At 42.7% G+C, this 27,969-nt stretch overlaps 2 protein-coding genes across 4 annotated transcripts in view; one reads left to right on the top strand and one right to left on the bottom strand.

The window, feature by feature from the left end:
• Positions 1 to 7,356, top strand: part of BEST3 (bestrophin 3) — a 35,469-nt gene extending 28,113 nt beyond the window's left edge. For all 3 annotated transcript variants that reach the window (XM_075931673.2, XM_075931679.2, XM_075931685.2), the window contains one exon: positions 1,501 to 7,356. In XM_075931673.2, the coding sequence (XP_075787788.2) occupies positions 1,501 to 2,422 (922 nt within the window). In that variant the 3' untranslated portion in view covers positions 2,423 to 7,356. The remainder of the gene's footprint in view (positions 1 to 1,500) is intronic.
• On the bottom strand, positions 7,084 to 26,526 carry LOC102461548 (cathepsin E-like). Its single transcript, XM_025183869.3, has 9 exons — positions 26,417 to 26,526; positions 26,065 to 26,242; positions 22,231 to 22,348; positions 20,596 to 20,714; positions 17,117 to 17,316; positions 15,646 to 15,768; positions 13,729 to 13,873; positions 7,351 to 7,449; positions 7,084 to 7,263 (listed from the first exon to the last, which is right to left on the bottom strand). Exons 1-9 carry the CDS (start codon positions 26,470 to 26,472, stop codon positions 7,084 to 7,086), a joined length of 1,218 nt encoding a protein of 405 aa, XP_025039654.3. The 5' UTR covers positions 26,473 to 26,526.
• Positions 26,527 to 27,969: the final 1,443 nt, after the last annotated feature.

The raw sequence follows: 27,969 nt of genomic DNA, 5'->3' as shown, positions 1-27,969 counted from the left end.
TTTGTCACAAAATACAAAAGAAAGAATGATGTTCAGGATTTTTTTCCCTCTACTTTTCTTTTTGCTACATAGTAACTTTTCCAACTTTTTCTTCAACTTTGGAAAAAGTTACAGAGTAGCAAAAAGAAAAATTGGCCATCATTTGTTTTATTGCATTCTGTGAAAGGAAAGGGGTAAGGAACCAAAATTCTGACATTTTTATAAAAATATGTAATGGAAAAAAATTGTTCCATTTTTAAATCCTTTGATATGGCAACAGTTTTGAAATTCTATATTTTCCCCCAAATTGTTTCTCCATTTTTTCAACCAGTTGTAGTGAGTATAACAAAAGTACCCTACAGCCAGAGCACAAAATTAAAGTCTAAAAGTAAAGCTTGCTTCAGCCAGGTCCAAAACATATATCCATAGCACAGTTCACATCAAACAAATTCTATTAAGGAAAGAGATTTACCATCCTCCTTCATTCTATCTCTCCTCCTAGGGACCAGTCTGTCATCTGCTCTCTACCAAATTAAATCCTCTGGTGTCACAGAGCATCCCATATATAAGTACTGAAAGGAATTAATCAATCCCATACCTGAAATCCCCACTCTCAGAACAGTCAATAGTGACTCTTCTAGTGTTCCCTCCCATTGTCTTTACACGCCATGACAAGGACTAAACATGCGTTGTTCTCCAAATGGTGTGGCTGCAGGAACACATCATTAACCTCAGAAGCCAAGCACAAAAGCAGAAACTAATCGATGCAGTTTTCAAAGGGGCCTGAGAGAGTTGGGGCACGAGGCCCATTGACTTTCAGTGGCACTTCTGCTGCTAAATCCCTTAAGCACTTTTAACAATCCTACCCCATAGCCAGTGCTTAGTTTGAAATGAGAGAGGTGTCAGGTCTCAAACATTTAGGTGCTGAGGCTCAAGCAGGTTTCTTGGTTTGATTTTTGTTTGTGTTTTGTTTTTTACTTTCACAACTGATGCGGCTAGCCCAAAGGTGCCCAGCCTATAGGTGCCAGGGCTCATCCCTGGCAAACCCTGACACAGATTAAGTACCGTCCATACTTCCAGGAACACCATTAACTTTTGTGTGGTTAACTCTTCCTGATATACTAAGAAATACACGTCACAGAGCAATTGTTCTTCTGCCCCTGCAAAGCCCTGAACAGGTAGACCTGCCATCAAGGAATGTTCCACTGATACAAGATAAGAGGAGGAACAAATTAGAACTGCCTGTGCTGCTCACCCTTTTCAGTGCATTTGGAGATTTTCAACCCCATTTTCCTCTTATTTGCCTCCTCCTCTACCTCATGGAGGTCCTTGTTAGGAACACATTTGCTCTTTTAGTTCTCTCACGCACTGTTCCACTAATGACAGGCAGAGAGAAAATGGATCATTATGTAAACCATATTGTCCATTTAATGTCAGGCCTTACTGCAAATGGTACACTCCTTGTGACTCTAGAATAAAAGAAAGACAGAGTGACACATGCTCCATCACTTTATTTTACAGGCTGTCGGATATAGAGTTCCTCCATAAAGAGAAGTGGCCCTGGGATGATGAGAAATACAAGCGACAGCCCTCAGTGCTGAGAAGAGTTAAGCGATTTCTGAGTGTCCATGAAAGCTCTTCCTCGCCAACTAGGAGGCGCTACAGCAGACAGTCAAGTGAGAACTCGATATTTTTCCCTGCCCACGAAACGGGGCACATCAGCAGCTTGCAAGAAATGCATTCTAGAGGGAGACATTTTCCCTCAAATGCCAAGAAGAAATATGAGCTGGCTGATAGGAATTCCCGACTGCATGCTAGCATAGATCTGGCAACTATTAATGAAATCAGCAGAAACAACATTTTAGAGAGCTACCAATCTAGTGACAATGACGCAACAACTAGGGTAGTTCTGCCAGTCCCTGAAGTGGTTGTGGCTGAAACAGAGGACAGAACACCCAACGCAGCAGACTACCAGACTTTAAAGGCAGACCCCTCCACCAGCATGCCAACAGAACAGGAGCCCATAGGCAGTCCGATTGAACCATGCTCTGAGCCAGGGTTTGTGCCGTTCCCTCATTCAGAAATGGCCATGTGTTTTAGGGATGCTGGGCAACATAAACCATCCTCAGTTATTACTGAGGAACCAAAACCGGATTTACCCAAAAGCATGCCAGCAGGCGATAGCAAAGAGCGAGACGGGATCTCTGAAAGGTGTTCCCCAGACTTCCACACACTCAGCATTACACTACATACAGATGCTGCACCTTTTTTCCTGGAATCTGGAACTTCCTCTGGACAAAGCACCATTAGCAGTGAAAGTAATATTGCTCCTACCTCTGCTGCTAGAGATACAGTTGATATGCATCACTTACTGGAGCATTTGGATACTAAAGAAACAGCCATACTAGAATGTATTAATGAAAAGAATGAAGGAAATCTGTGACAAGGTTGTCAGAACCTTCTAGATTCCAGTTCTAGATTATATTATTTATTGAGGGGGGAAATATTTAAGAGCCTCGGCAGCCATTTGGGGGTTCCCCAAATGCAGGACACTTTCATTTTTGAAAAACAATTCAAACTTTCCGCCTGTTTTGAACCCTATTTTTATTCAGATTTTCTGAAAATACAGAAACACAAACATATTGCTCAGACTTGATGTACAGTATGTAATACAGTTGATCTTATTCCCAACGGAAACTACTCAGATCACGATGTTAAAGATTTCCTCTCTCTCAGGATTCGGGCAATATTAAATTTTAAAAAAGCTCAGCCAGCCAGGATCCCCACTTCCTGGATAGATTTAATCAGCCACTCTCCAGCTTTGGCACTGTTCTTTGGCCTTTCTCTAAGCACGGACTCCGCCTTTGAACGTGGCTTGGGGAAGGGAGTTCATATTGACTATGACCATGATGGAAAAGGGTGTACTGATTTCCCTCTCCCTTTGCAGAGGAAAAGGGGATTTCTCCAGCAAATACATACCCAGCCTTTCTCTCTTGGCAGCCACCCTTTTGCAAATCATATTTGCTTTTATAACATAGGCATGTAAGGATTTTCCCTTCAACTCTCATTCAAATACCAAGAAATAGTAATGGTAAATGTTATGGACTCCTATTGATGTCATGTCAGTACAGCCACATCCCTCCTCCACCATCCTGGGGTAAGGAAGGCTCCAAAGGCATCTAAACTAATGCAATTATACTACTCATGGCACGAGGCAGAGCACTGCAGCCTCCCTGGGCGTGCACCGCTCCCCCAGTGCCTGAAGCACTGCTGTGTGGGGCTTGCGCTGTGGTAGCCTAGGAAGGTAAGGTAAGACGAGCCTTAGAAGTGTGAGGTGTGACCAGCATTTCCACAGCTCTGTAGCTTCACTGGCCAAACTCCCCCTAGTCCCTCAGAAGGCGAGGGATCGATTGCTGTAGCTGCAGGGGGACCATAACAGCAGCCACCAGGCAGTTTCACCATTTGGATAAGAGGGTTCCATAGCCAGCCCCAGACAGAGCACACAGCTGGGGAAATGGGATTCTGAGCCAGGGATCCCAGGCTACTGTGTCTTTTGTCTTTTTTTCTGTCTCTGTCATTTCTGATGCAGAGAACTCACTTAATCTGCCTCCAGGGTCCAATCACCACCTTGCCACCATCCTCAACCTCCTTTTTCTCGGCTTCCAAAAGGCTTGGAGTTGTATTGGAACAGAGCAATTATCTGTTCCATCCCAGTCTCCCAAAGTTGTGCAAAAGGTCACAAGACTTCCTGTGTTGAATAACCTCATACTGGGCTAGTAAACAGGAGGGGCTACACAAGTATTTCACAAACAGCAACTAGCGACAGGGATAAATATAAATATTCTGTCCATTATCTATCTGTACAGAATGGGACTTCATCTGGGTTTTTTTTACTAAGTTATCTTTTGGACTAAGTTGGTCACCTAAAGCACCTGTTGCTATAATTTTTTAAACATTAGTTTAGTCAATTGACTAATTATAATACTAGCTGCCCAACAATGAATGGTTCTTCTTTACCAGAATAAACAATGTAATTTATTTATTACATGAAATGCTTTTTTAAAAATCAGGTTGCTTTGGTTGTATTAAACTATGTCAAGATAGGTCCTTGCCGGGACCTAACCAATAGCGTAGGCCACTTTGGAGTACAAGAGCATCAATGGGTGGAAGCTATAGATGTTGGTAAAGCTGGAAAAAACTGGGGAGAGAGGAAGGCCAGAATAGAGACATATTTCAAAGCAACAGTTTGTTACCATCCCATAGAGTTAATCTTCAACAAGGTGGGCTATATGACCGTAATGTCTCTAATGAGCTGACCAATACTGTGGCTTTCTAGATGTTCATATTCTAAGTCAGAATTCAAAGAACCAGACCACAGAATGTTCACATTTTATGGAATTTTCTGGGAACCCTCATTCGTATGTGACAGAAAAGTGAGTTGACTAATTTTCTGATACAATAACAATGTTATGTATATCTATATGGAAATGCACAAAATGTCATTCAATTACTTGCCCAAGGAAGCAAAAATATCCAGATTGCTGCTAAATAAATAATACAGTTTTATAATATCTTATTGTAGGACCAAATAAAGTTTATCTAGACAGGCAAGTTTGCTTATGAGCACTGCACACTTTAAAAACGAAATTGAGAAAAAAAAGCATACACACAAAGTAGACATGGAGGGAGGGAGGGCCTGTAGGGGAGAGGAGGAACAGGGGGAGGGACCCCATGGCAAGGAGGGGGCTAAGGCCCACCTCATCCCCCCACCAGGAAGAAACTGGCACCCCTAGCAGGGGCTATGCTTCATGACAAGGATGCTGATCACTTTATGAGCTCCCCCATTGTGGACGTGCAGCCTCTGTTACTGCTGCTCCTAGCCTGCCCGAGGCTACTATGCCCAAGTTGAAAAGTGGGAGGGTCATGGTCTATCTCTCCCAGGAGTGCCAGTGCCATTGTGCCTCCAAAGTCTGGGATCCCAAATGTTCTTTAATCCCAGAGACCCAATAAATCTTAATGCACCTCAGCCAGCAGCTGCTGTGCTACCTCCCTTCAGCATGCTTCCCACATGGGGTATGATATTAGTGGGTGCAGCAATTAGAGAGAAGATGTCCCAGCCATGTCAGGTGGCAGATGAGAAAGAGAAATCAATGTATGAGAGTACTCCATGCTTCCTGATCAAGTGGGAGCCAGAGCACATTTAGGGGATGTCTACACTATGGGGAAATGTCCACTTACGGTGTGCAGCTTCAGCTATTCCAGCTGGAATCCATGGACATTGGATCAAGGGTCTCCACTGCAGGGGTCAACAGAAGAAACTCACCTATTGACTTCCCTTACACTTCTTGTTCCAGTGGAGTACCAGAGTTGATGAGAGTATGATCAGTAGTGGATTTAGCAGGTCTTCACTAGACCCAGTAAATAGATCCCTGTGAGATTGATCGCCACAGCGCCAATCTCCCAGTAAGTATAGACATGCCCTTAGAACCCACATAAATCAGCCTTTCACAATACTTCATTTTCTAGACCAATAGCTATGTTTCATATCGGGTTACTAAAGTCACCAAGCTTTTCCTGGGCATGTGCTGCAGACAGAAAAATGCTGAATGTAATCCTTGCCAATTTCCTTGGGGCCAGGCATCCTTCTGCCTGTGTGAGTAATACGCTACCTACAACAGCTGTTCCTCCCTATAATCTGCCCCCACAGAGTCCTGATCATCTCCAGTAGAGACCTGGCATGTGACATTGCCAAAATGGACATTTAATGACTTATGGGAGAGAAAAGGCCATTTGGTGCAAGTGGCTTGGCTGTGCACTTTCCTCCCCCCATTTTGGTGTCTTTGGGATTTTTCTTTCCCTTTTTTCATTCATTTCCTTGCTGCCATGTCTCACAGCCATGAGCAGCTGCTTCTATATCACAAACAATAACCCAAGTTCTGCATAACGCCTTGCAGAACTTGGCTCTTGTTGACTTCATTTTCCATTGAAAGAAAATGCATAATGAAGTGAAAAAGCACCTCCAATCAGGTTTTCTTGTTCCAGTTTTATTTGTTTATATGTCAATGTACAGAATCAGCTCCAATGAGCAAGATGAATATTCAGATAGGTAAAAATCAGATACATTCAATATTGTTCAATCCCTTACACAACAGAGGAGAGCTTGGCTACCTGTGGCTTGGAACTATTTTGCATCTCAGTCGAAACTGCTGCTAACAATGCCTCTCAAAATGGGGAACAGCATGGATCTACATTGGGGTCCTATTTCTGTGTCTTTCATGGAACAGGGTGATGCTTTTGTGTCATTCATACATTTCTGTCTTTGCAAGGGTTGTGCAATACAAGCTTCACTGTCCAATGTCTTGCCCTGCAAGGAGATGCCAATCCCAGCTGTTTCAATCCATTAAAGGTATGGAGATGTCAGGCACTAAAGACAGGATCTGACTGAAGACCCAATAATTGTAAAATATTAACTAAATAAGGAAAAGGCAAGCACAGAAAAAGAGAGTGTACCTGAGGAAAAAGCAGGTCAGAGAGAATAAGTAAGAAGTAAGAAATAGCATTTAAGTGATGGAAGTGAAAAGATTATCTTTAAAGGAGAGAGGGAGAGAGGGCTGAACAAGACCCAATAAAGAATGAGGTAAATAAAAGCTACAAATAATAACAAGAAAAATTATTTAATCAGGAAATAGAAAGCTGAAACTGACAATCAAGGAAAGAGAAATACCCAATGCTAGTTGGATTGGGTTCCCATAACTACAACTGAGGCACCGTCATCTTTGCATTAGTTAGCTGGCTTCTCCAAAGCACACTTTCCCTTCCACCTCAATGCAAATTCTACAGACAAGTTGTTTTAAACATTTCTAGGTATTTTTGACATAGCCCTTCTTAGGACTTTCGGACTTTCAATCATTGGTTTTGAAATAAATGTGTCTGTAGCAAATGAATACAAATGGGAACAAGCTTCAAAATTTGGATTCAGAATTGAATTTCAAATCCACCCTAAAATGGTATAACATTTTTGGGAGCAATATTCAGATCCAGGGTTTTAGTTCAGGTTCACTAAGAAGATGTGTTTAAAGCAGAAAGGATGCCATTAGAATCTCACTAGTAATGTTCCTTTCTATGAGAGGCTTTTGCAAATCCCACTCTATCATTTCCACGGTCAAAAACACAGTAAAACACAGACATGAATACGTCTCCTAAAATCCACAGCTCTCCAGAATGAGTGGCAATATCGAGAGCCTGAAAGCCACTGATGCACATGGTATTTTCTTCCATGGTTTCCTGAAATTAAAAACACATTTCTATGTAGAATTGCATATTACTGTTTCATAATATGGTAGATACCATTTTTAGAACTTATATACATACCTTTATTATATAATCTTGTGCTTTTAACATGTATTCTCTGTGTCCAATGGTGAAACTTACATGTGGCAGGCTTGACAGTCTCCTGCAATCTACAACAAACTACAACACAACATATTGGTTGACTTGGGAATTGTTTGTTTGAGTTTTTTTTACATTACCCTTTTACTCAGAATTTCTGTCTATCACTCTATGAATCAATCTAACAACCAGAGCATCAATCTCTGCAGGCTGGTTTGGTGTTGCCATTTATTTTTTTCATACCTAATAGCCACAACATACATTATAATAGTATGGCCCTGCATAGAGGTGCAAGTGGTGAGAACGTATGAGGAGACCTCCTGCTCTGTGAGCTAATAGAGTCAAACACAGATTACTCAGACTCCTTGGCTGTGTCTAGACTACATGCCTCTGTCGGCAGAGGCATGTAGATTAGACACATAGGCAAAGGCAAATGAAGCCGCGATTTAAATGATCGCGGCTTCATTTAAATTTACATGGCTGCCGCACTGAGCCGACAAACAGCTGATCAGCTGTTTGTCCGCTCAGCGCGCTAGTCTGGACGCTCCCCTGCCGACATCAAAGCCCTTTGTCGGCAGCCCCGATAAACCTCATCCCACGAGGAATAACGGGGCTGCCGACAAAGGGCTTTGATGTCGGCAGGGAGCGTCCAGACTAGTGCGCTGAGCGGACAAACAGCTGATCAGCTGTTTGTCGGCTCAGCGCGGCAGCCATGTAAATTTAAATGAAGCCGTGATCATTTAAATCGCGGCTTCATTTGACTTTGCCTATGTGTCTAATCTACATGCCTCTGCCGACAGAGGCATGTAGTCTAGACACAGCCATAGTGCAATAACATCACAGTTTCCGATGGAGAGAACCTATCCAGAAGGTCTATGGGGCATATTGAGTGTTAGAGCGCACTACACTAGAATTCCAAGAAGGGAGAGAGTACAATCTGGAATGGCCATGCAGTGCTATAAATATTACACTAATTCACGGTACACATATAAGAGGAGGGTTGTTTTGTGTTTATGGTGGGGGGGGGGGTTGTTTGTTTGTTTGTTATTGGTTTGTTCTATGTATTTGTTTGCCTCTCCAGTTGCTCTGTTCATTAAAAAAAACTGGTTTGGCTTATTGTTTTACAAGAGGAAGAATTTTTTTTTAAATCTAGTTTATGGAACTATATTCCCCGAGTATTTTGAGTGTCCATTGAGTGTATTCTGGGAAAGAGAAGCCAAGCAGAGCTGCAAAGTATATTGTGGGACAACAGAGTCCGGATAATGCATTGTGGAATATGACAAGTAACAGATATTTTTCAGTTCATTGTCAATTTTAAAAAACATTTTTTACAGTTTGAATGAATTAAAAAGTCTAAAACAGGATGTGTGGGGTCAAACAAAACATTTCATTTGACTCAAAATATTTCATTTATTTCATTTCAATTTTGAGCCTTTTTTAATGTTTTAATTTTTTTAAAAAGGGGATGTACTTTCAAAACAAAAAGACATTTTGATCCAAAAAATCTAAATGCTTCCTTTTGATATTTTTGGAATCTTCCCTGCCCGAACACAAACAATTCATCGAAACCAATACAAATTCACAAAACCTGGTATGAATCTGATTTTTTTAAAAGATTTTTAGCTGAAATATTTCACCCAGTTGAGCCATTATGTAGCTCCACTTAAACAACAAATGTGTCTAGAACAAGTTTGTCTGTGGTATAAAAGGTTAAACAGCCCATTGAAGTCAGTAGCATTTGCAAAACACTTATGCCAGAATGCACATGGCCAATTGTATTTTGGGAGCAGCCAGGCAACCACCACCAGCTTCCCCAGGGGTGGAGCTAACAGGGGCGTAGCGGGCGGCTTGCTCTACGGCTGTGCTCGATGTGAGCAGCCAGGCAGCCACCACCAGGAGCAGCTGGGCAGCCACTACAATATTTTGCAGTAAATATACAGAGCACTATATGAAGTAGTATGTCCATGCTACTTTGAAAGAGGAATTGCATCCCTGGCTAAATATTGTGTTTTAACATTGTTTAACGGTATACTCCACATTGTTAAAATAAAAAAAGTAAATGAGGTTTGGTTGATAAAGTCTCCCTCTCATGCCTTTGTTTCTTCATTTATTTTACCTTAATACAACTAAGTTTGAATGAAAATTCTTAATGCTGCCTCTTACATAGGTAAATGAAAATAAAGTCTTTATGCAATGACATAATCTTATACATATACAGGCAGTCCCCGGGTTACATGGATCCGACTTACATCGGATCCCTACTTACAAACGGGGTGAGGCAACCCCGCACTAGGTTCTTCCCCCCAGCAGACCAGGGAGACGCGAAGCTAGCGCCCCCCCCCCCAGCAGACCAAGGAGACGCGGAGCGGCTTTTCTCAGCAGACACCTCAGCTTGAGAATAAAGGACTGAGGGAAGTGAGGTGTGGGAGAATAAAACTGAGCTCTGGAGAAATGTTTGGCTAGAGTTTCCCCTACAATATGTACCAGTTCCGACTTACATACAAATTCAACTTAAGAACAAACCTACAGTCCCTATCTTGTACGTAACCCGGGGACTGCCTGTATCTGTATCTAACATTGGAAATAAAATTGGTTTATCTGAGAACTGAATAAATAGGAAGTCACTGGATTTACACAGCAGGATTAAAACTGCAGTAACACAGTTGTGAATCAGGGCCTATATCTCATCATATATATGCAGAAAAGGGGGCTGAGTTAAAACTGCGCTTTCTACATTATCTTTGACAGTGCCTGATTTTCAGGTACTGTAACACTGAGCAATCTTGATGTTACTTTCAAATGTGGTTTGGAAGGCTTCACTAAAATCGATGCAGATACAAAAGCGAATAAGAATCACATGTGTTTGCTTTACTTGGGATTCTGAAGCTAGGGCAATGTAGTAATTAAATCAACATGTCAGCCAAAGGTCCACATTAACACACTGGTAAAAGTAATAGAGATGTAGCCGTGTTAGTCTGGTCTTGCTGAAACAAAAGACAGGACTATGCAGCACTTTAAAGACTAACAAGATGAGGAAGTGGGTCTAACCATCTTATTAGTTTTTAAAGTGCTGCATAGTCCTGTCTTTTGTTTTGGTAAAAGTAAGTGAGACTGTCTCTAGAGAGGAGTAGGAGTCAACTACTTTATTACCTCAGAACTTTAGAAGTTGCAGGAGTTAGGCCCCGTGAGCTCATAGTTCTGTTTTACCCCGGAAGCACAAGGGAAGTGTGAAACGCAGCAGAGAGAGAAGCTGAAGCACTGAACTAGACTTGACTTTAGAGCCTTGCTGTAATGTGCTAATCAATTTGCTGGCATTATAGTCTATTTACAAAAGACCTCAAGGGGGCAGTGTTTTCATACACCAGTCTGTGCTTGGCAGCTCAGCAATATTAGTCTGGAAACACAATGTAGCGTGGGCAAGTTAGTGACTAACTGGTAAGGGAACATCATTTGGTTCATAAAATCTACAGAATCATCATTTCAGTGGTGTCACATTCTGCACTGGAGTAGAGAGGATTCCCTGCCCCACAGCCTCGCAGCTCGAGGTCCTCCAGTTGGTGGAAATTTTGATAATACAAGGTCATTGGAAAAGGTTCAAGTTGGGTGTATTTTGAAAGCCCTTTCTCCCCACAGACATAATAGTATTACATATGACAAACCTAGAATAAATTGTGCGTGAGTGTGTGTGGGTTTTTAAAAGTCGATGCTTTTAAAATTATACTTTAAAGCCAAAAAAAAATAATCTTTGTAGTCCTATGGAAGTTGCCATGAAAACCTTTATTCCTCAAGGCAGGTTCACTGACAGAAGGTGGCAAAGAGGGCAGTTGCCGTGGGAACCAGCAATTCAAAAAGGCCTTGGGTGCCCAGTCACTGCTACTGCAGGAGCAGTAGTGGCCAGGCCATTTAAAGCACTGCTGGAGCACTGCATGGCACACTCTGGGCAACTCTAAGGGCTGGCTGGAGGTGGGGAGACCAGCGCCACATAATCTGAACAGTGCTGAGGGCTGGCTGCCTCAGCCCTGCCTCTTTTGCCCAACACCTTGCCCCTCCTGGAAATGAGGTGCTGACACCTCCCACCTTGCCCTGATCCTCTCCATGCTACATTTCTATACCTCTTAGTTCATCGAGGTACCAGGCAATCACCACAGAATACTTGGTTAAATCTTAAGCAAAAAGATATTTCAACAAGTCTTTCGGTGCTGTGAGGAGCAAATTCCAATTAGTTGCCCTGACCAATCAAATAAAGGGCAACTAAGACTCAACTTCCTTTATATATAACACGTCTCCATTAATGGAGTATCTGTAGCTGCAAACTGGGGAGATGGGTGGATTGGCAGGGGCACCCTAATCACTGCAGAAGGTGATACTAGTGAAATTATGATTCTATAGATTATTACAAATCAAATGACAGCTCCATGACCTTTCCATCATTCATTTGCCCATGGAATTACACATGCTCCCAGACTACATGAGACTACCATTTAAATGTATATAGGAAACAATATGGCTACGTCTAGACTAGCATGATTTTCCGGAAATGCTTTTAACCGAAAAGTTTTCCGTTAAAAGCATTTCCGGAACAGAGCGCCTAGATTGGCACGGACGGTTTTCCACAAAAGCACTTTTTGCGGAAAAGCATCCGTGCCAATCTAGATGCGCTTTTCCACAAAAAAGCCCCAGTCGCCATTTTTGCGATCGGGGCTTTTTTGCGGAAAACAAATCTGGGCTCTCTACACTGGCCCTTTTGTGCCAGATCTTACATGAGATCGTCAGTGCTTTTGCGGAAATTCAAGCGGCCAGTGTAGACAGCTGGCAAGTTTTTCCGGAAAAGCAGCTGATTTTCCGGAAAAACTGGTCAGTCTAGACACAGCCTATGGTTGCAAGCAGGCAGACTGACAAGCCATGAAGTGAAGAAGCAAAGCTGTTTGGGCATCAATGGAGAGGTTCCTGAAGAACATGGTGAAGTTACTCCCTGAGCAAATAGGAGTGAAAGCATTAGGGTTCTCAGAAATCTGGTTTTCAACCAGAAAGCCCAGTTGAAAACAGCACCTATCTGGTCAGAATCACTGACTGGACACCAAAAGTCTGGTTGTCACCTGCTGCAGCAGGGATAATGTATAAGGGGGACATGCTGGGGCAAGTGCCTCCCTTCCCCTCCCGCCCCCCCGCCCCACCATGTTGGCCTGCCGGAGTGGAGAGAGGGAGGTTTTGTCCTTCACCCACTGCCATCACTGCCTCCCCCAGCCAGGCTCTCTCCCTCATAGGCAGCCATCGCACGGGCTGAGTGGCTGGGCTCTCACGCTGACCCAGGGAGGAGCGGCCAGCAGAAGTAGGTGGCCTTGCCCCTTCCACTTAGGGTGGTAACCCTACCAAATTGGCTAGGATTCTCCCAGAATCAATTTCAACCTCCGAGTAGCTATTGAAAGCGATCAGGAAGATTTTAATATGCCAAAAGTTCAGTTAGCAGGGGGCAACACAGTGGGCCAAACGCAGGGTCCCTATTTTCCCTGGCTCTGAGTGGCTCCCAGAAGTCCCTGTGGCTCCAAGGCACAGGCAGGGGTGGCCAGAAGGGCTCTGTGTGCAGTCTCTGCCTGACAGCTGACTCTGCAGACCCCATTGGCTGTGGTTCCTGGCCAATGGGAGCTGCAGGGGTAATTCCTGCAGGCAGGGGCAGTACAGGAAGCTATCTGGCCGCACCTTCCTGGGCTTAAGAGCAGCAGAGACATGCATGATAGGGACAAAGCTAGCTCTTAGATGATCCATATGTTACATTAATGTGAATTAGAATATTTTTAATTCTAGAACTGTGTCCCCCCTCTAGTGGCTCTGGTAACAAGAACGTTAGCTCTCGTAAGCTCAGCAGATACCTGTGCCCTTCAATGGAATTATTACACATCTGTCATTTTGGAATCTTTTTATCTTAATTTCCTGATTCTGACCGACAGCCAGCCTGGAACTGTTTTGGACTTTAAGGAGTTAACAGCCTTGTGACCTTGGAAAGGTAATCTTCTCTTGTTTTACAAGGTGATAGATCTGTCATAAGCTATCATGATTGTTTGAGGAACCTTTTAACAGAACATTTCCTTAAACAGACGCTTCTCCTTGATCAATACGTGTCATTAATGAGGGTGGGAAGAGATACCTGGGAAGCAGATAATGGGAAAGGATGAAAAACTCTACAAATCACATATCTTGCCCTGATTTCAGTTCTGTTCAAGCAACAAACTTTTTCCTAATCCCTACTTTGTACCTAATTTTGATCATTTTATCTCTTTTCCTGTCCCCCCAAAACATCAGCATTTGTATCAAATCACTACTTTGCTTCCTCTGAGGTTTTTTCCCCCACTCTGTGGTTTTTACCTCTCCAGTTGGTGTTGGACTGGCCCCAATATACTCCTGTAGTTGTCTTATTTGTAAAGAGGGGCCCGTAATAAGAGAAGTGCCTGAATCAACAATGGCTTCACAACCATGGGTGCAAAGTGCAACCCGTCCCTGGATTTTCACACTGCATGTGGAAAAAACAAAGCATATACACTTTAAATAGAGGGCAGATACACTAAGAGTGATGACATAGTTAGTAGGGAATTTAAGCAAGGCTATGCTGCCAGATAGAATACAAGCAACTGGTTCAAACTTTATACTGACTCTTAAAGATGTTCTCTTGCTTATAAAAGAAGGGGGACAGTGTTCACAGAACACTAGGGCAAAAGAGCTCTAGAAATAATACTTATGTGTGTCACCTGCTCTTCTGAACATGTAGAAATTTACAGTCCAACATGGATCTGAGTATTTCTCTGACCCCAATCAATACGTCCATGAAGCATCTCACAAACACTGATGAAAGTATCCAAGGCTGGGAACTATTATTATCACAATCATTTGAAATAGTAGGAGCTAAGGCACAGAAAGGCTAAGGCTAAGTCTGCACTACCACTTACATCAAGAGATGTTATGCTACTTGGGGGTGAAAAAACATCCCTTGAGCAATGTAAGTTACATTGACATAAGTGCTGGTCTGGAAAGTGCTATGTGTATATAAGAGCTTCTCCTGCCAACATAGCTATGGCTGCTTGTTGGGAATGAAATAATTATGTCGATGGGAGAACTCTCTCCCGCTGGCACAGAACATCTACCCTAGAGATCTTACAGCAGCGCAGGGGCATAGGTACAGCTACACTGCTGTAACCTCCCTACTGCACACATGGCCTAAGTGACTAGACCACTGTCTCACTGGAAAGCTGTGGCAATCCATTGAACTCAGTGCTTTCGGATTATGAGAATAGCCCACACCCAGGAAAGTAAGGATCACAGGCACCATCTTTCTTAAGCATTGTCCCCACTTACTAGGAGATTGACACTGTGGAAATTGATCTCTGGGGGGTTGATTTAGCAAGTCTAGTAAGGATCTGCTAAATCAACTGCTGGTTGGCCCCTGTTGATTCCAGGACTTCTCCAGGTCATAAGAAATCAGGGAAGTCTACGGGAGAGTTTCTCCCGTTGACCTCCCACATGGGACACCACAGAAATTTGAACTAAGGTATGTTGACTCCAGCTAAGCTATTCACATAGCTGGAATTACATACCTTGGTTCGATTTCTCCTTTTGTGTAGACCTGGTCTATGACACCAAAGAGATGCTCAACCCCTGCTCCATCAAGGCCCTGCCCCCACTCTACTCCTTTCCCCAAATCTCCACTCCCACTCTGTCCCTTCTTTCCCCAGCTCCACCCAATCTCCAATGCACCCCTTCCCCCGGGCACCCACCCTGCCTCTACCCACCCTGCCTCTTCCCACCCTAGCTCTGCCCCTTCCTACCATATTCTGCTTCTTCCACCCAAGCACTTACTGCACTCCGCAGAACAGCTGGTTGCGGTAGACAGGAAGTGCTGGGAAGGAGAGGGAGAGGCTGATTGGTGGGGCTGCTGGTGGGTGGGAGGCACTGGGGGTAGAAGGACATGATGACCAGGAGGGAGGGAGCTGCTAATGGGTTCTAAGCACTCTTTAGCAGCCAAAGAGTTGGTGCCTATGGTGAGGATTCCCAAAACTCCCACTGTGACCTGTTAATAAAGGACATTCCTCTGAGTATCAGCAGCCAAAGTTAGTGCTTCTAGAAAATATTGCAGCACTGGACACACTAATTAACTTTGTATCTTTCCCAGAAGCACTCTTTTGGGAAGCAGTACGTCCACGGTGGCCAATTGCACCACAAATTTACTGGGCTTTTAATAGGCCTACACAGAGAGACGGTTTCATCAGATTTTTAGACATACATACGTACTTGTTAACGTGAATTTGCCAGTAGTTTTTTTCAGTAACTGGGACCCAGTGAATTGAACCTTTGTAGAGAGAATGGTCTATACCTCCCAGTATCAATTCACCACCATTTTCAATGTCTTCTCCTCTAAAAATGTAAAACAAATATATAAACTGGATGATGTAACATTTAAGCAGGACATTAGGTGTGGGGAGGGAGAAATTAGCTTTCCATTCCAACCCTTTCATGTCTTTTTCAAATGTGTATTTTGTAATGGAAATCTTGTGATTTTATAATTATACCTAGAGATGGCCCCAAATCAGAATTTACAATCTAAACCCCTTACTAAAAATGTTAGCAGTTGTAAAGGGTTTAGGAGTGAGATTAGAAGCAAATGGCCTTAGGCTAGTTTCCATTCTGGTTTACCCCAGTTTAAATCCAGGGTACATGTACTGATTGAAATAGAGATTAGAACAAAGCCCCTTTCCTTCTGAAATACTCTCACTTGTCTGCAGCCCCAGGGTGTGTCTAAATTATACCTCTGTGTCGACAGAGAGATGTAGATTAGGCACATCGAAATTGCTAATGAAGCCAGGATTTAAATATCCCTCACCTCATTAGCATAAACATGGCCACTGCTTTTTTCTGATATGGAGTTTTTTCAGAAAAAAAACGGTAGTCTAGATGCGGCTCTGTCGAAAATAAACCCTTTTTCAACAGATCCTGTTAACCTCATTTTTTGAGGAATACAGGATCTATCGAAAAAGGGTTTATTTTCAACAGATCCGCATCTAAACTGCCGAGTTTTTAAAAAAAACCTCCGTTTTGAAAAAAAGCAGCAGCTATGTTTATGCTAATGAGGCACAGGATATTTCAATCCCAGCTTCTTTAGTAATTTTGACGTGCTTGATTTGCATCCCTCTGTCAACAGAGGGATGCAGTCTAGACGTAGCTCTAGAGTCCTGTTTTGTCTCCTACTTTTTCTCCTTTCCTCCTCATCCCACGTTTTCAGTGACAAAATGCAAAAAAATAAGAGAAGTGGTAAAATTCTTAAAATATTAAACTGACCTTTTGTATTGCTTTTTTCAAACAAAAAAAGGTGGATTTTTAAAAATTAATCCAATAATTGGAAATTTTCAAAATAATAAAAAGGTTCCTTTTACACATCTTTTTTTTTAAAGTCCGTTGTTCATTTTTAAAAAGTTATAAATGTAGGCCATTTATCAGATTAATGAAGCAACACACTTCTTTGGAGTTCTCAGAGCTTTGCATTCATCATTCATATGCACAATAGAAGTATTTTTTAAAGATATAAGTTTAATAGCATTTCTGTAAATTTGATTATATGTTGCCCCACTAGTACGTATGTATCTAGACACACTCCTGAAAATATCCTTTTTTAGATATGAAAAAATATACGAGGTAGTTTCTTATTCTACAGTTAAAAAATGTGCTTCTTTGACAGTGTCCCCTTTATTCAGTATTGAAAACTGACCTGTTCAAGTGGAAGGAAAACACTGGCTCCTTTACCAGATGTTGTTCGATTATGCTGTCAAATACTGGAAGAGCACTGCCAACTGTTAAAGAAGGGTATCCTAAACCCAGCACTCCATCAAAACGTGCAAGAGCAAAAGTCATGCCTGGCTCAAAGATGGACTCTCCAAAGTCCTGTCCATGGATGGAAATATTGCTAATCTGTGATTGTAAAAGGAAACAAATGAAAAGTAAAGTATTCCAAGTAGACTACATGAAATAATCACATTGTTTATACATATTGGGTTTCTAGTTCTAGTAGTTTTATCAAATGTGATGTGAAGAAAGTTCAGGTAAGTGTGATAGTTACATTAACATCAGCACCCCAGAAACCATCTGATGGACAAAGGGGAAAGGCAAGGTGCAAGGCATTTGCCCTAATTACAGTCAATCCATAGGCCTTCTAAAACAGGAGCCATGAAGGGTCATGGTGGAACCAGATGCAATTGTTCCAGGACTACAGATTGTGCATTTCTCTTTATGTCATACTGCAACAGTGCGGCATGGTTCAGTGCTCTCAGGAGGAAGTCTAACAATAGTCAGTAACATACCTTCTTCCAATGTCAAGGTCATTTCTTTATATTTATTATAATAGGCTGGCAGCTCCGCTAGCGTGAGCCAGGAGCTTTGTGAGAGTTAAGGTTGAATCACTAGTTAAAAGACAATTTAACTAGTGCTCTAAAATCCACTTCCTAACACAGATTGTCTTGACATTTCCTGAGCCGTGTGGGAATATGGGGTAGTGTTATCAGTCCAAATTTGGAGTAATTAGAGCCAGAGGTTCCCAAGATACAGCTCAATTACTTGGTTCTTCTAAATTTTTCCCCACAGTTGGGGCTCATGCTATGGCTCTGATGAGGGTTGCCAGGCATCCAGTTTTTGGCCAGAATGCCCAGTCAAAAAGGGACCTGGTGGTTCCATTTGATACTGGTCTAGTCATAAGCACAGTAGGAGCCTGGGGCTAAGGCAGGTTCCCTTTCTGCCCTGGCTCCATGTGGCTCGCAAAAGCAACTGCCAGGTCCCTGTGGCTCCTAAGTGCAGAGAGCCTTTGTGCACTGCCCCTGCCCTGAGTGCTGGGTTTACAGCGCCATTGGCTGGGAACCATGACCAATGAGAGCTGCAGGGATGGCACCTGCAGGCACAAGGGTAGCATGTGGAGCTTCCCAGAGTCTATGAGCCACTGAGACCTGGCACCCTGCACCCAACCTCCTGCCCCAGCCTGGAGCCCCCTCCTACATCTTTGTACCCTCCTGGGCTCGTACCACACATGCTCAGGGCCGGATTAAGGCATGGGCTAGCCAGGCAGCTGCCCGGGGTGCCAACCTATGAGGGGCACCTGATGGCAGCTGACAGCTGCCATCAGGTGCCGTGCGCCCAGCTCCCGGATCATGGGCTGCAGCAGCTCCCAGCAGCCACCCTGCAGCGGCCGCCCAGGGCGGGGGCCGCTTTAACCCCTGAAGCACCGGCCAACAGCGCCCTTGCCCCCGTGGCCACGGGGCCCTGCATGGCCAGGCTCGGCCCGCCCCGGGCTGCGCACCAGCAGCGGTAGCCAGGCTGGGCCAGGCCGGGCACGTGCGTCCTGCTGCCGCCAGCTCCATACACCCTCCCCCACGCGCCGGGTGGGGACGGGGCTGCGCATGCGTCCTTCCCCAACCCAGGGCACAATTAAACTGTCTGCCCGGGACGCCGGAATGGCTCAGTCCTGCCCTGCATGTGATCACCACATTTCAATCATCGCCAGGGATCCAGCAACAGCAGAAGGGAGAGTTGGGCTGAGATTCATGTGAATACGGAAAAATTATTTTTAAAAGCTCAAGGAAATTACATGCCCAGAAGTGAAGGTTCCTGGGTGGAGTGACCCTTTCAGAATGCTGTGTTCAGCTGCACCCAGACCCCTGAAAGCCAGGAACGACAGAGTTAAGGTACATACTCCCCTCCCTGGCAACGCAACCTTCATGCTGTCCTTTTTGAGCAACATATCAACAACACATACAAGTGCTCTACAGATGCTTTACAATATTCTGGGATCAGAGCACAGGTGCTCAGGTTAGGCCTACACACAAACTCTGAGCCAACTTCATACAAACCACCTCAGACTTGCCAAATGTTACCTCCCTTTCACCGTGGCCTAAGGATCCCTTCTGAGACATTGCCTTCACTAGCCCCTCACAAGGCCCCAAAGACCCATGCCATGTGTGCCACTACAACTGACAACCCATATGGCAAGATCACCCCATGCATTGCCACTGACACCATAGACAGGAGTCAGCACTTAAATGAGGCACTTATGAGCCTCTGAGAGACTCAAACACCTCCCATAGTACCACAGGCTGCGTCTACCCTACAGCTCATGTTGGCCTAACATGTCACTCAGGGGAGTCAATAAATTCACCCCTGAGTGAAAAAATGTACACCAACATAAGCGCCAACGTGAACAGCGCTATGTCAATGGGAGACGCTCCCCTAACGACATAGCTACTGCTGCTTGCAGGAGCTGAAGGAAGAACATTTTCCCATCCGCTTAGTGTAGCTATATTAGAGAGCTTACAGCTGCACCACTGTAAACTCTCCAATGTAGCCGAGCCTACAGTAACAAATATGTCAACTTGTGCCAGTGTAAGACCTTCACCATTCAATACAACCATGCCTAACACAGTGAACACAGCTGACATGAATGCAGATAAATGCAGGAATTCAAATCTGTGGAACACAACACAAGTAATGGTACAGCCTCTTGGAATTTCCTGGTGGCTTCTTACAATGGCATCTCATTTACTGAACCATTACTTGTGCTATTACTAGCTCCAGAGGGGCAGAGTTAAGGTTGCCTTCAAGGAGTGGCTCGCATCTTCCCTTTTCATTTCCTTGTTTTCAGAGGCTGGCATTTTGTCAAACACGATGTTCTGGAAGGCTGTGAGGCACCATCAAACAACTCTGCATTAATGCAGTTTTGAGGCATTTCATCTATAATACATGAAAAGGCGCCTTTTCATATAGGCATATTTGCTATAAACTGACAATACAGTTGGTCAGATTAAACTGGCAGCTTGCTCCTCACCTCAAAACCAAACCTACAATCAAACCCAAGCAAAATCAGTTCTTATCTTCAAAACCCTGGACACAGAGTTAAGCTGTGGTCAAGGTCAGCAGATTTGTGCTGTTTTGGACCAGGAATGGAGGAATTTGTGAGGCCCAGGCCTCTCACAGAGAACACCATGATGACAGCTCCCTACTTCCCTCTCCCAACTCCAACCCCACCAGTCTCCAGCTCAAGCATCTACGTTGATAGCATCAGTGGCAATATGTCACTCTCCCCATGGAAGGCAGGCCCAACTATTCAGGGTTCCATAGTTCAATACCAACAACTGAACCACCTAGAAAACAATAAACAACCAATATAGAGAGTGATGATGATGATGATGATGTTAGGGTTTCACTCACCCGTAGTGTGTCTTTGCCAGCGATGCCTAGAAGCTGCCCAGTACCGTACTGGAGAGCAAAGGCCTGCCCTCCATGCTGATAGGAGGCTGATAGAAATGATTTGAATTTTTGATGCATATCTGTGGAGATAAACCTCAGCATTAACACTGGAGATGAGGTCATCAGAAGTGTAAATTTCTGAAACACAGGCCTAGCTAATAGGCAAACAAAACACATTGTCTAGAGGAACAGAATAATATGTGAAGGGAAGCAGGCAAGAGTCCCTGCGTCCTGTAAGTTTTCCCCGTGTTCTGAAAATATCTCAACAATTGATTGATTTTCCTTTCTGCATCACAATAAACATCATGACCCACTTTTAAATGTTTCAAAAATCCAGCTTTTCCCGATTTTTTTAACTTTCTCGTGTTTCTTTTGCCTCGATTTTTCACAAGATTCAACTGTCCATTAACAGCTGTTGCAGCAGTAGGTGCATACCATGGCTATGATGAGGCACGGGACAACTAGAATTTAAAATAGTAACTCAATGACAGCGTCAGTGAGGGTCTTCAAACCTCTCCTCCCCTGCCATCTTCCTGACATACATAGAGGGAAGAATCTCTCCTTCTCTCTTTTCTCTTGTTTCTTTAGAGGGTGTACAGCAAAGTCTGTCTACTCCTTCCACCACTCTGCCAAATATTCCTCCAGCCCAGTGAACTCTGAGACATCTTTCAACTCCAGAGTCAAAAGAACCGTGTAGCAGCAGCTGCAGTGGAGAAGGAGCCTTTCCACTTCTACGGCTGCATAACAGAGAGAGGACGCCCACCCTAAGATCTGGATATCGTGCCCACGGTTACTGAGAACACTTTGTCCCAATACAGATATAAATAAGAGCATGCTCGCAGTACCTCCTCCCCACCCATTGTAGTAGCAGGATGAAGGCATGAGCTGGTTGCCATCTCAAGATGTCAGGAAGGGGAAAAAAATGAGAGATTAAAAATCCTCTCCCAGAAGATTGCACCAGCTCAGAGAATACCCAGACAATGAGATGGAGGCAACCAGACATTCCATCCAGACTGAGATCCATATCTGAGGTTCTGACAGTTATCCAGATGCTTGTGCCCTTACATACAGATGCTTCTCAAACATTAATCTATTCATTTCTCATCTATAGCTTTTAGATTCTACCCTGAAATGTTCTCTCTGTTTTCTCTTACCTCAGATGTCTCTGGCAGCACACTGAATGCTGTTTCTAAGGCTTATCCACCACAACATAGGTTGTGTGGGGTATAACGGACATATTAGTGTAGCTGAGGCAGATACACAACACAGACATTCTTTGTATTGACTCCTTTTTCTTGCGCACTTCACCTGTATAATGGAAATGGACTAATCCTTACATCTCCCCCTTTGTGTCTCTCATCTTTGTTGTACCTAACTAGCAGTGACAAATTCTAGAGCATGCAAAACTGGAATTAGCCTGTATATTATGGGAGAGTATCAACTCCCTCCACTGTTGCACAACAAGAATAAAACTGCAAGTGAGTCTCTGAGTATAACTGTTGTAACCTTGGGTTGTGAAGTGCATTCATAGCAGGGGCACTGCGTTAAAAGGTGAATTAAACCACTAGAAGCTCAAAGAAACAAAACATCTCTTACGGCAGGCTTCGCTGATGCAATAAGCTGAAGGGACCCAAAAATTAGATGATCCTGTGTCGAACACCACTGTGAATTTCTGAGGTGGGGTGCCAACACTCACCACCCCATAGTATTGGGCCTGGGGAAATAAAATACAGCCAGTTATTTCAGTACTACATCAATGCAGACTATCCTTAAAGAAAAGACAGACAAAGATCTAATGTAAAATATCCTAAGGGTTTCCAATCTAATTTGATTTGACTGTTAATTAAATGCTACCTCTACCAAGCAATACATTCTTTCTGGTGCCATGAGTGGCCACTTAAGACAGATTTCGGAATGCAGCATAGCTTTTAAGTACTTCAAGAGCAAGAAGTCAATCCTGGAGTTTTTCCATTGACTTAAATGGAAGCAAAATCAAGCTCCAAACTCTTAGGAACAATAGGCAAAGTCCTGCAGTAATTCCAGGAAAATTCCTATTGAAGGCCACAGGAAGGTCTAGGAGCTTTATCCTAGAAAAAACAAATAATCCTGTGGCACCTTAGAAACTAACAAATATGTAGGATCATGAGCTTTCGCAGGTAAAAGCTCGTGATCCCAATATATTTGTTAGTCTCGGTGTCACAGGACTACTTGTCATTTTTAAAGCTACAGACTGACTTGGCTACCCCATGAGACACTCATCCTAGACACTAATACATGATATAGTCCTATGAATTTAGAAATTAATTAAACTGGCAATGTAACTATCACCTTGCTGGGGAGCACAGCTGTATATTTTTGTTTGAACTTAGGGGCACACAGTTGTATATTTTTGCTTTATTATTATTTTAGTCAGTAGTAATAAGTCAATTAAAACAAGTCTGATTAAATTCAGTCTCTGGTTAAGACTCCACCTGATGTGCCACACAAAACATATCAGATGGATATAGAAAATGCAGAAGGCTCTTTTGTACAAAAGGCATATGGAGATCGTCTGTGAACATGTGAACTCCAAAGTAGCTTATCAGCTTTTAGACGCCACGTGCTTAGTGCCCATATCAGCCTATGGAATAGCACTGCAGCATAAGGAGATTTATTTTTAGGCACAGGCATTTCTGGCATCCGATAAAGACAGAAAAGCTCATCCGGTGCCAAAAGATTCTGTATTGAGGCAAATATTTGACCATTTACTAAGACTATATTAATTTACATGAATGGGCTCAGCATGGTCTTTGCCCCCCAAGAACTTACATTCTAAATTAGACAAGTCAGTGAAAACAACAGCATGAGTTATGCGTAACAGGAGAACACCCAAATGAGCATGTACCACAACTAATCGCTATACGTATGTATGTATTACTGTAACCCTTTTCCTCCCCCACTACAATCTATCACCTAATTGCATCATCGGTAAAATTAGATTGTAAGCTCTTCAGAGCAGGACCTTCTCGTCATATCATTTTCTATATGGCCCCTAGTGCATGAGTTAATAATAATAGATAAATAATGAATACATTATTAATTATTATTATTATTATTATTAAAATAATAATAATAATAAATGGTTAAATGGAAAAAACATGCAACATTTTGAGATTAAATTCGCTAGTGTGTTATTTGGATGAAGTACGCTATTGCCTGTGAGTTTACAACTGAAATTCCTTTTGCAGTATAATCCAGAACTTCAGCTGCAATGACAAGCAGTCAGTCAGAGCTAAGCAAGCCCTTCCAACCACTTCACTCAATGAGGGGATTAATATTTAAAAATGTTTTCTGTAGTAAAGTTAAGATTCACAGCAGTCATCCCCTACGCGTCTGTTCTTTTAACTTCACCGTGAGGATCACCATTTCCAATTAGCTTTTCCCTCCTCATAGTAGGTGGAAGTGGGGGCCCTACTTTTCCTACCGCAGAGTATTATTTATTTATTATATGCTACAAAACTAAAAGGGTGACCACCCCAGGCTGCCTTTGGTACTAGATGCAGCCATATCATTATGCAAAGCTGGAGAGGCCCAGGGATGTTAATTCATAAGCAGGGAAGCTTTGTTTAAATTAAGTAGGCCCTCTGCTTACAAATGCAATAGCAAGGATATAAATCATTCTACTAGCAGCTGGTTTTCTAATATTCATATCTTCGCAAAATGCTCAATAGTTAAAGACCTAGGAGCAAATCAGAAATGCTGTAGTTTAGGGGCTTTTACTTTCAGTGGTGGGTGTAAGAGTGTGTGGAATATGTAAAATTCATTTTAGGGCAGTGGCCTCTACAGAGCCAGTGCTAGGCATAAGCAAACTAAGCAATTGCTTAGGGACCCAGTTCAACAGAGCCCCCTATTCAATTCTTATTATCTGAGGAGGGGCAAAAATATTCTTGCTTGAGACACCCAATGGGCAAGCACCACCTCTGGGCCTGTTCACTGGAAGAGAGCTGGATTTTCGATACAATCTGTTCTGATAGTCAAATTGCCAGTCCTGAGAGGAGTTGGGAATGATCGACTCGTGCATTTGCCACTTTGGGAAAAACTAAATCATTGATCATTTACATTTTTAAAACAGTAAGAAGTGAGAAAAAGATTGAGCAATTCACGGGGTGACCTCAGCTCTGTGCATCCCCCTTAGACCCAGGCAGGGCTTTCCTCAAGGCCACCCCCACTTCTACCTCCCCTCAGGCCAGGCCAGGCCCCTCCTCATGGGCACACCTTTTGCTTCAAGGGCTGCAAAGCACTCTTGCTATCTCTCCCCAGGGCAGGGCTCACCCAAGGGCCCTCTAGTCACTACCTACATTTCCCTCTGACTAGAGTGTGTGTGTTCTTGATTGGTTCTAAGTAGAGCGGGTCAAAACACCAGTCAAAGGTTTCACAGACATTTTCAACTTTTGTGATTGGGTTTTTTGGCCAATTCAACTACTAGTTAAAAAAAAAGTAGTCTCAACAAACAATTTCAGGGTGTTTCTGTCCAAATTCAAACAGCCAACAAAAAGGTTTTCAGAAATTCTGACTTTTGAAGAATTCTGGCTAGCTCTAGTTCAAAAAGGAGTGGTTTTTAACTCTTCATGTTCTTCTTCCATGCTCACCTCTGAGCCTTTTTCCTTCTGGCTCCCTATGTTACAAGTCTCCCCCTCCCCCCCCCCCCCGACCCAAACTGCCATGCCTCCACCTTCTTACATACAAACAATCTCCTCCAAGGAACCCATATAAGCTTGTCCTCTCCTTTGATAAGTGTTCAAAAAAATCAATTAGAAACCCAAACAAAACTCTAAAAGAAACCTGCTGTTCACAAGCTCAAATCAAGGGTGGGCTATAATATCCCACCCAACCCCTGGCCTTCATCTCTGAGATCTGCCTAGATAGATAATTCTTCAGGGCTCAGGCAGGTTTGATATTTATATCTGTGAAGCGCCTCTTGTTCTTTAGGCACAATAAATAATCATTACAAAAACTCTATTCTTGTTACCTACGTGTCTTTATGAACGCAGATTTTTACAGGAATTTATTTGTGACCTAACATGTTCAAACAAGATGAGATTTTGGTTCATTTTGTGACATGTCAACAAACAGATTTCTGATCTATGTTACTGAGCCTCCCACATGGATGTGAGCCCCAGTGAAGTCAGTAGTGGTTCAGGTGACTGCTCGCAGGGCCATGCTAAAGGGAAATTCGAGATCAGTTCCATGTTTATCCTAATTTTACTTATGTTATTTGCTCAGTCTTTCGCAAACTAAGAAGCTCATCTATAAGGATTCACAAAATCTAGTTTAAATAGATACACAATCTCAAACTTTATACAAGAGAATAGAACTAATGTGCTGAACAAAATTTGCCTTCGGTATAATAAATAACCCTTTTTATTGCATTACACACATGAACATACTCACATTCATGTAATCATAGAGCCTTTCTGAAGCAGATCCAGCTGGTAGAAAAACATCTGAAGGGAAGCAATGCAGATATCTTCGAGCAAAAATGTCAGGCTCATGATTTTTCAAAAATTCCTTCAGTTCTCCCTTTTCTCGAAGTTGCTTCTTGATGGACTTAAATTGAAATAACTGGATCCTAAGCAAGCAAAATAAATACAAGCCATTGCAGTTGGACTTTCTTTCTATGTCACTCAAATGCTGGTTTTTTAAAACAGCTTTTGCAATAACACACAGAGATCATGCCAGGAAATCAGCTGAGAACAAAATGCACTATAAGGACCATTTTATGATACCTGAAATGCCTTCTTACCTTTGCATAGCTAAGGCGAATGGCATATAAACCAGAGCCACTAACAGCAACCTCATGGTTTCAAGTGGTTGGGAATCTATACGACATTCATAATACTTCGCACTGTCTTTTATACTTCATTAGCCAACAAAGGGCTGTTAGCCAGGTCAATCAATTCCAGGAGGTCAGTGGTTTGGCAGAGCCTTTATTAATGAATTCTAGGACAGACTATTGCTTTGTGTAAATATTGACATCCACTGAAGATATTAAAGCGCATTCAGCATGGGCATAGTCTATATGAAAAGATACACGTTAACATATATATCTCTATGTTTAGGCAAAGTTCTGCTCATGTTGTAGGAGTGAGAGGAAGAAAGCAAAACACAAAGCAACATGAGTACATGTCTGGATACCTTTGTATACAAAGATGCTGGAAAATCAGCATAAGAGACAGGTATTTCTAATAGTGATAGAAATGTAGCCGTGTTAGTCTGGTGTAGCTGAAACAAAATACAGGACTATGTAGCACTTTAAAGACTAACAAGATGGTTTATTAGATGATGAGCTTTCGTGGCCAGACCCACTTCCTCAGATCAAATAGTGGAAGAAAATAATCACAACCATATATACCAAAGGATACAATTAAAAAAATGAACAAATATGAAAAGGACAAATCAAATTTCAGAACAGAAGGGGGCATTCAACCAGAAAGGACCTTGTCTCAACGACTTAATTACCTGCATCCTGCTTCAAAAGCCTTTTAAAACTGCACTTGAAAGAGAATCCTCTGAACTGTTATTCATGTTAAAATTCGACACTTTACGCCGGGGTCTTAACAAAGACTCTAAGTTATCTTACCCATTACAAAGATAGCTTCCCCAATTATCACCTCTAATATCATTAGCTCACAGACATTTACCTTTCCCCCCTCCCCCTTCTGTTCTGAAATTTGATTTGTGCTTTTCATATGTGTTCATTTTTTAAATTGTATCCTTTGGTAAATATGGTTGTGACTATTTTCTTCCACTATTTGATCTGAGGAAGTGGGTCTGGCCCACGAAAGCTCATCATCTAATAAACCATCCTGTTAGTTTTTAAAGTGCTACATAGTTCTGCATTTTGTTTCAGGTATTTCTAAATGACTAAGACAGCTAAGTAGGATTTAGTTTAGCTTAGTTTTTATATGGAGCTTGCTACAGGAGGATAACACAAGGGGGTCCAAATGTGTTGTGAACAACTGAAGATAAATGCTCCATCTAAAACTAAGCTATGTGTATTCTTTATGTGAGAGCTAAAGATACCAGCAGATTCCCTCCTGATCATGATCAGAAATGATGTTTCAATTACTTGCAACTTGTTTTATTTTGAATTTTTTCCTCCACAAGGAAAAAAAGTATGTCTGAGCATAGGATAGTGCATACCTTAGGGTGAACTTTACCAAGGGTAACTTTCAAATATCAGTCATTTTTTCTGTACGTTTGTTCAAAAGTATATGGTTAGAAGGCGGCAAAAATGTATTTTTCCACACTTTCCTAAACTCAAAGCAAGCTAAATAACAGGTTGAAATCAGCATG

This window comes from Pelodiscus sinensis, chromosome 1 (assembly GCF_052426305.1).
Source record: "Pelodiscus sinensis isolate ZL-2025 chromosome 1, ASM5242630v1, whole genome shotgun sequence".
Lineage (NCBI taxonomy): Eukaryota > Metazoa > Chordata > Testudines > Trionychidae > Pelodiscus > Pelodiscus sinensis.
The sequence above is the reverse complement of the archived record's forward strand: the minus strand, read 5'-3'. Positions and strand labels throughout refer to the sequence as shown.

Bases quoted from the DNA above. Each gene is read 5' to 3' on its own strand.
- LOC102461548 (XM_025183869.3), bottom strand. From the start codon at position 26,472: ATGAGGTTGCTGTTAGTGGCTCTGGTTTATATGCCATTCGCCTTAGCT. The intron at 20,715-22,230 runs GTAAGAGATGTT...TTATCTCCACAG, and splicing joins TTGCATCAGCGAAGCCTGCC to ATATGCATCAAAAATTCAAA. The intron at 7,264-7,350 runs GTATGTATATAA...TTTTAATTTCAG, and splicing joins CACAAGATTATATAATAAAG to GAAACCATGGAAGAAAATAC.